The sequence below is a fragment of the Brienomyrus brachyistius genome, chromosome 11 (genome assembly GCF_023856365.1).
Source record: "Brienomyrus brachyistius isolate T26 chromosome 11, BBRACH_0.4, whole genome shotgun sequence".
Taxonomy (NCBI): domain Eukaryota; kingdom Metazoa; phylum Chordata; class Actinopteri; order Osteoglossiformes; family Mormyridae; genus Brienomyrus; species Brienomyrus brachyistius.
In genome coordinates, this window is record NC_064543.1 from 1,679,190 (window position 1) to 1,688,267 (window position 9,078).

The following is a 9,078-nucleotide window of genomic DNA, read 5'->3' on the forward strand; positions in this document are numbered from 1 at the left end:
TGTCAAGAAGAACTTACAATAAAATGTAATTCTCATTGTTTACAATTTGAAAAAAGCATCTAATGCGTTTTATGATTTTTAGGAACAGTTTGTAAGTTGTTTGCTATTTATAACACGGTCGGGAAACATGAATTTATAGAGCTGATCAGGAAAATAAAGTGTTAATGTGCAATGGAAATATTGCAGAAAATAAGCAGTCTATTATTATCCATCCTTACAAATGGATAAATAGGGACAAAATCTTGTAACTAACAAGAACTTTTATTTATTGTTTTTTCCATCCTATATGTACATATGTAGGTATACATATATACACACAGGTATAAATTGGCATCTTTCATTAAACAAGACATAAGAATATACATTTCAAATGACTTCCGTCGCTATCTGGCACATAGTCTACATCACTATAGTCAGTGTATTCAGAAACATCTGATGAACTGTAAGTGTTCATCACAGTCTCCTGCAAAAGAAATAAGAATTAAATGGTTAATGCTTCAAATTACATGAGGCTAATTACAATTACACCATCTTAAGCTTAAAATCAGAAAACTACCAATTTTGTATTTTGTTGACTGTTCCAAGCAGGGAAAACTGATTTAAAATGCAAAAAAATCCAACTAGCTGGCTTTATTTTAAATACTCTAGAAATAAAATAAACATTTCAAACTTTATGTTGGGCTATTTTAAACTGAGTATCTGTAAGCTTAACTTTATCATGTAAACTGAAAACAACTAAAAAGTGTGAAGTATTTCAAATTTTACAGATTTTCAGAAACTGCAGGTAGAGGAAAATGAAAGTGAACCAAAAGCCAGTGTTTAAAATGTCATCACTTCAAATTGCAAAACTGTTGAAGGGATGGGAATAACCAGCGCTCATTCATATATACAGTGTAAGTAACCACTCTATACAATCAGCATAGGTACTCAGCCTTACAGTAAGAAGTAATTACCGTAGAGCCTCCAGAAAGATACAACAGAGAATATAGAACACACTAGATAAAATATGTCAAAATAATGTTAGGAATTTAACTGCAAATGTCAGAGAATTTATTTTGAAAATTTCATAGATTAAGGATTTACCATCCTAATTATGTCTGTGGTCATTACTCTGATATTTTTAAGATATAAAATGAGCAAAACTATTGTGTGTAAATGACAAATAATCATAATCAAAGAATACAGTATATTATTTGTAAAAACTAGTATAACCTGACACTGACAATGCCAATAACAATAATTGGCCAGCATGCAGCAAAACCATGTTCTAAATTAGTTAGCAATGAAAACCCATTATTATTATTATTATTATTATTATTATTATTATTATTATTAATCTGATTACACTTTATACTTTTGACATCGTTGGAGAGTCCTCAATCTGTGAACTCGTTTCAGAGATGCTTCCTTTACTGTTACTCTAAAAGCAGAAAATATTCAATGCACATTATGAACATACTTTTAGACCCTAAATGAATTTATTTGGAATTTTCATGTTATAGACCTATGCATATATACTTTTATTTACTTTATATAAGGCTGACATTTTTACCAATGCAAAAACAGTGTAAAATGTCTACTTGAATGAGTCCTTAGAACATACCTCCACTTGATCAGCTGATAGGTGACCAAATTCATCAGAGGCAGAAGGTAATCCAGATCCAGATTCAAGCTTACGTAAGGAGAAAAGAAATTAACCTACAGCACCTAATATTAAAAATAAATAAATAAAATTAAACGTGTTCTTTTTACCTTTTCATTAATCTGACTAACTTTACACAATAGCAAGGTCCGTTCTTTTTCAAGTCTCCTTCGTTCATTGTCTTCCATCACATAGTGTTCTAGACATTTGCTATGGTGCCTTTTCAGTTTCTGTAATCGTGCCTACAATGACAAAAGCAGAAAAAAATATGTAAACAGATTTCACATATGGAAATACCAAAACAAATACCTCTAAATTTCAAGATAAAACTGGGGACATGAGAAAACATGGCTAATTTTTATTTTTCCGGTAGGCTGATTCGATCTTCTATTTTCAAAACTTCTCACTCATTTTACACAACAGTAATACCTAACAATAGCTTTTCCTCTTCTTTGCCTAAAATATGCAAACAACTATGCTAAGAATTAAAATTAGTGTGAGATGACAATAGTGCCATTTGACACACCCCAAGTTGCACAGGTCTTCACCATTAGAATAAGAAGCCTTTTAGTGTTATTACACACAATGATTACATGTTCATTACACCATGCGTTTCTGAAACGACTAAATAAAAAAGTTAACTTGTGACTAAGACCTTAGTACTAATGTTTAACAAAGTGTGGTAATACAATTAATATGGTAACAATACAGAATTTTTAAGCAACAAATGCCAATAATATAAACATTGCACAGAGAATTACAAGCAATGTAAAATACTGCACATAGAGCAGATATTTGCACTTGGCTGTAATTATTACACAGAGAGAATTATTGCAAACCCAGCGAAGAGGTGTGGGTTGGGGAGAATGTATTATATGATAACTGACACATCAAAGAAAAGCTTATATTAATCCATATCATCAGCATGATACCACACAAGCAACTAATCAAGCAGAACTAGTTAGCAAGTCTTTGCTTTGCTTATACAGTACAGTAAACAGTATAAGACTAATTCTGAGAAGAACACAGTCAAGTATTGCATAAAAGAAACTCATACAGTACATTCTCCAAAAAACAAACTGGGATTCAAGAAATTAAACTATGTTCAGAGAATTTGCACACTCAAGATAGTGAAAAATAAGGACCCTCACACTTGACAAATTCCAAAATGGGGACATAAGTCCGAAGTATATCCGATCTAAAACAGATATATTACCATAAAGGACTTCCGTTTTCTCTCCACAGTCATAACTTCACCAAAACTGTCACTAGTCTGGGTCATTTGTTTGTCCATTAGCGACTTATTTTTTTTGGCGTGCGAGTCATCCATTGCCTATAAAAGAAAAAAAACAGAAAAAGAATGACTATATCAGAAAGAAAGATACAAAATTCCAGTGTTAACAATTCAATACAACAATCCAGGACTGCATACTGCCTATATTCTTTACTGGAATTAAGCCATCAAGAATTTTAAAACACAAATTTTACACAGAGATGACAAACAGGGATTAATTGCCCACAATTGATAAAATTATACTTTGAGACAAGGAACAGAAACACACATGGGTCACTGATGTATAGAGGAGACACTGATAAATTAGGATTAAAGTGTGCACCTTATTGAATATGATGGAACAGGATGCTCATATTATTCATGCTGGATAATGTGTTAAGTGTTTGTGTTAATCATTAATTATTAAGTGGTTTTACCAAATACTAAGGAACATTCGAAATATACAGCTGAACAAAATGTTATATTCACCTCTATGTAGCCAGACTCCAACTGGGGTATCTGGCTGTCATTCTGGACACTTTTCTCTTTTGGTGGGGATGATACAGCCACCTTTAAAGCAGCATTACTGTATTTTAATTTATAGCTATTTAGAACAAAACATAGTAAAATAAATTTGTTCCTATGCAACCTACAATCATTGTGTGTGAGCAAAATAAGGACCCTCGTACACTTGACAAATTCCAAAATGGGGACATATAAAATCTCTACGTCTCCTCTGAGTGTCCAGACCAATCACTGTGTGTTATGTCCTCATTTTGAACAATTCCGTCACACCAATATCAACTCAATCTATATAACTATACAGTGTAATCTTGCCTGTCATTCACAGATATCCAAAGTAAAACAGATATATTACCACAGAGGTCTTCCGTTTTCTCTCCGCAGTCATAACTTCACCAAAACTGTCACTAGCCTGGGTCATTTGTTTGTCCATTAGCGACTTATTTTTTTTGGCGTGCGAGTCATCCATTGCCTATAAAGGAAAAAAACAGTAAAAGAATGACTATATCAGAAAGAAAGATACAAAATTCCAGTGTTAACAATTCAATACAACAATCCAGGACTGCATACTGCCTATATTCTTTACTGGAATTAAGCCATCAAGAATTTTAAAACACAAATTTTACACAGAGATGACAAACAGGGATTAATTGCCTATAATTGATAAAATTATACTTTGAGACAAGGAACAGAAACACACATGGGTCACTGATGTATAGAGGAGACACTGATAAATTAGGATTAAAGTGTGCACCTTATTAAATATGATGGAACAGGATGCTCATATTATTCATGCTGGATAATGTGTTAAGTGTTTGTGTTAATCATTAATTATTAAGTGGTTTTACCAAATACTAAGGAACATTCGAAATATACAGCTGAACAAAATGTTATATTCACCTCTATGTAGCCAGACTCCAACTGGGGTATCTGGCTGTCATTCTGGACACTTTTCTCTTTTGGTGGGGATGATACAGCCACCTTTAAAATGGCATTACTGTATTTTAATTTATAGCTATTTAGAACAAAAACATAGTAAAATAAATTTGTTCCTATGCAACCTACAATCATTGTGTGTGAGCAAAATAAGGACCCTCGCACACTTGACAAATTCCAAAATGGGGACATATAAAATCTCTACGTCTCCTCTGAGTGTCCAGACCAATCACTGTGTGTTATGTCCTCATTTTGAACAATTCCGTCACACCAATATCAACTCAATCTATATAACTATACAGTGTAATCTTGCCTGTCATTCACAGATATCCAAAGTAAAACAGATATACAGCCACCTTTAAAATGGCATTACTGTGTTTTAATTTAGAGCTATTTAGAACAAAACAGTAAAATGAATTTGTTCCTATGCAACCCATTATCACACTGTGAGCAACTCTTGCAAACAGTAATATATGAAATGTTGTAAAAATGCCAAAATAAGCAAAAAAGAGGAAACCTAAATACCTGTCTTCTCCAAGGCCAATCTGAATCTCCATAATTATAATTAATCTCTTCTCCTGACAAAATGTCTCTAACAGCAAAGAGACAAAGATGTGGACTTCCTTCAACATCTACTACTTTCATTCGACAGTTTGGATTCCTGTGCTCATCATTGACAAGCCTCCCTAAAGACTTGTCCTCTTGAGATGCGTCTATACTGTGTAGAAGACAAAATACAGTGACTCACCTGAACCAAAATCAGCAAAAGTATTTTAACACTTTTAAAATTGTCAAGTTCCTGCTTACCACCAGTTCTTCCCTTTCCATTGGAAATCATAGAGAAAAACACTTTTAGCCTCACTATATCCATTCTTTCGTTCAAAACTCTCTTTCTCCGACAACAGTTCACCCCTATATTCTACTACAAAATCTCCTTTGCAAATGTCCACCGTGCTGAACACTCCTCTTCCTACAAGAAAACAATAATTCATCGATAAATGCAGTCTAAACAGACACAATATTACACATCCCAAGAATATTACATAAGAAGTCCACATTTGTGATACATACCTTTATAAACATTAATATAACGCTCTTCAATCACAGCCTTATCAGACTTTAATCTGATATGCAACTTGACATCCTGCAATGGATGACATCTTTTTCTCCTAATGGAGTTCATTCTGTAACAATGCAGATTACAGTTATCACTTAAATTATATTCATAAAAAACAAATATAATTCCATTATTTAATAGAAACATTAATTGTCACTCAATTAAACTCAAAATATTGTGCAGGACATGGTTTCCAGGGCTGGGCAATATAGTTGAAAAACAAAATCTTGATATCTTAGGTCACTGTATCGATATTCAATGTATTTAAATATTTTTTAAATATCTCTAAAATACTTTTGAAAAGTTAGGATAGAAAGTCAGAATGAATTTTTTTTTTGATGAATGGTTTTATTTATTGAAAGTAGTGTTTCCTAACTGAAAAACATAAAAATGCATCTCTGCTGAACATCGCATGCGCACCACGGAACATTAATTACTACCGGCGCCATCATTGCGTTACTTATTCTTGCACTGCCTGCTCTGTTTGTCGTGCCATTTTAGAGCAAATCATATTGTGTATATTTACAATTAATAAATAAAATCGATATGACGATACACTATCAAGCAAATCGTATGTAAAAAGTTATCGAATATAAGATAAAAATTCGATATATCGCCCAGTCCCGTTTTCCAAGACTAAAAATAATGGGAAACACCTTCATAATGTTATAGATTATATATAATTATGTTTCCCATTATTTTATATATATACAGTATATAAGCGAGCAGCTCACGTACATGGACCGAGTGTTTCAAATTGGCTACATGTCATGTGCTACATATCCAGTATTTCATTTACACTTCATAATTTAAAGATAAGTTAATAAGAATAGCATAATTATGATATACTCTTTAAAACAGGTGTGTGCCTATAGTCTGTTCAAATTCTTATTTTTAAGACATTTAAAGAACTACAATTGTTACGCTTCTAATTCCCATACATTTTACTTACTTACTAAGTTAATGCGGAAATTATTTCCAAAATGTATATTATTTTCGGTAAAAAAAAAAATTAAAAATTCTAATGTAGATAAGAAATGGAACAACTTTACCTGTTGGCGCGAAATCCTTCCTCCGATGTTTCCCCGCGAAAGTGACGTCTTTCCAAATTATAGCCGCAAAATCCACTTAGTCCACTTGTTAACTGCGCAGTGTGACATAAATATTCCTCCGCGCTTGTTATTGCACATGTAATATATATGACGGCCGAAAGAACTATTTAAAATTATAGGACTTCCACTTAAAACAGGTAGTATTATAAACATTTATTTTGCTTTCAGAATGTTTAGTACGCATAATACATGCTAGCGTTATATATAGTGGCTTGATACATGGAATTAGCATATTAATATTAGCCATATATTGCTCCTTATTTTATAATATATCAGAATGTAGTTTGCCAAGCACGCTACATGTTAGCGGTTCTAGCAACCTGATGTATGGAATTAGCATAGTCGTATTTGTTATATAGTGCTCCTTATTTTTCTTACTCTTACTTTCTTACACTTACTATGTATGCGTGGTGACCTGTTACATGGAATTATTAGAGTCATATTTGCTATATGTTGCTTTTAATTTTCTGTTTTATCTGAATGTGGTTTGCTAAGAAGACTACATGGTAGTGATTGCTAACATTACAAATAAGTATAAATCGGCGTAGGTAAATTTGCTAATACTGTTCCTTATTTTTGTACTTTATCAGAATGTTTATGGTTGGCATGCTACAGTTATATTAAACTGTTATATATACTGATGTACTTTTACTGCGTGATAGAAATAATATTACCAGGGCATGCTAGCAATGTGTAAATATACTGTATATATTTACGTTATGCTAAATATTAGCCTAAAGCTTCCTCCAGTACAAAAGTAAAATTTCATTGGTTTAGATCATCCACATCAAAAAAGTAGATTTTCATTGGTTTGTTTGGATCACCTGATCAAAATGTGTGCGTAGAGTAAGGAAGTGCAGTTCACATGAATTCCTGTTGGGGCGCTGCGTTTTACACACTCTGGGGGGGAGGCACACACACTTTTGGTACACAAATCAGGTCTTTGTCATTTTTCGGGACACGTGAAATTTTTTGGCCAGTGATGTTTTTTAGCATACTGAACATGATAGTATAGCTAAACAAATGAGGACGTGGTTTTTGGTCCCCATTTGCCAAGAGGTCCCCAGTTAACTGGTGTGTACTCAGGAAAATGTCCTTAAATGTGACCTATGCGAGTACACACACACACACACACACGCACATACACACACACGCACACATACACATACACACACACACACGTACACACACACATACACGCACACACATACACACACACGCACACATACACACACACGCACACATACACACACATACACACACACGTACACACACACATACACACACACACACGTACACACACACATACACGCACACACATACACACACACGCACACATACACACACATACACACACACGCACACATACACATACACACACACACACGTACACACACACATACACGCACACACATACACACACACGCACACATACACACACACGTACACACACACGCACACATACACGCACACATACACACACACACACATACACACACGCACACATACACACACACGTACACGCACGCACACACATACACGCACACACACAGACACGCACACACACACACATACATACACACACAGACACACACACACGCACAGACACACACACATACATACACACGCACAGACACACAGACACGCGCACACAGACACAGACACACACACACACACACACACACACACACACGTAGGGTATACCTATCCTTATGGGGCCCGCTCATTCATTTCTATGGGAAAAATGCTAACACTAACTATGACAACCTTAACCCCCACCCTGCACTAACCATAACCATAAGTACCCAAGCAAAATGCAAGAGGTTTTGCATTTTTACTTTTTTCATAGCAGTCACTGATTTTTATAACATAGTTTTCCCTTAGGGGCGGCATGGTAGTGCAGTGGTTAGCACTGTTGCCTCACTCCTCTGGGAGCCGGGTTCAAGTCTCTGCCTGGGCCACATATGTGTGGAGTTTGCATGTTCTCCCCATGTCGTCGTGGGGTTTCCTCCGGGTTCTCCGGTTTCCCCCCACAGTCCAAAAACATGCTGAGGCTAATTGGAGTTACTAAATTGCCTGAAGGTGTGCATATGAGAGTACATGGTGTGTGTGTGTGCCCTGCGATGGGCTGGCCCCCCATCCTGGGTTGTTCCCTGCCTTGTGCCCATTGCTTCTGGGATAGGCTCCGGACCCCCCGTGACCCCGTAGGATAAGCAGTTTGGAAGATGGATGGATGGAGTTTTCCCTTATGGGGAAACCGGTCCCCATAAGGGAAAAAAACAGATATTTATCACGTTATGGGGACATTGTGTCCCTATAAGGACAGGTATACCCGTTCGCATACACACACACATGCGCGCACGCACACGCACACACACTCACACACACACACACCATGTCTAACACCGACAGCTTGTTCCCCCTTAAGACATCCAGCAGGAATCCCAGCCACTCAGCCCACCCGCCCGCCGCCCCA

General features: G+C 35.5%; 1 protein-coding gene across 6 annotated transcripts; it reads right to left on the reverse strand.

Moving 5' to 3' along the window:
- Nucleotides 1-242: 242 nt before the first annotated feature.
- On the reverse strand, nt 243-7,731 carry LOC125704214 (uncharacterized). Of its 6 annotated transcripts, none has more exons than XM_048969596.1 (11): nt 6,543-7,731; nt 5,445-5,557; nt 5,181-5,343; nt 4,899-5,086; nt 4,338-4,418; nt 3,793-3,909; nt 3,405-3,485; nt 2,859-2,975; nt 1,753-1,884; nt 1,604-1,672; nt 243-463 (listed from the first exon to the last, which is right to left on the reverse strand). In XM_048969596.1, exons 3-11 carry the CDS (start codon nt 5,242-5,244, stop codon nt 341-343), a joined length of 972 nt encoding a protein of 323 aa, XP_048825553.1. In that variant the 5' UTR covers nt 5,245-5,343; nt 5,445-5,557; nt 6,543-7,731; the 3' UTR covers nt 243-340. The 6 variants fall into 6 exon arrangements, with proteins under 6 accessions (XP_048825553.1, XP_048825549.1, XP_048825548.1 ...); XM_048969592.1 differs by having other exon boundaries at nt 4,899-5,091; XM_048969591.1 differs by lacking the exon at nt 6,543-7,731 and having other exon boundaries at nt 4,899-5,091; nt 5,445-6,518.
- Between the last annotated feature and the right edge of the window lie 1,347 nt (nt 7,732-9,078).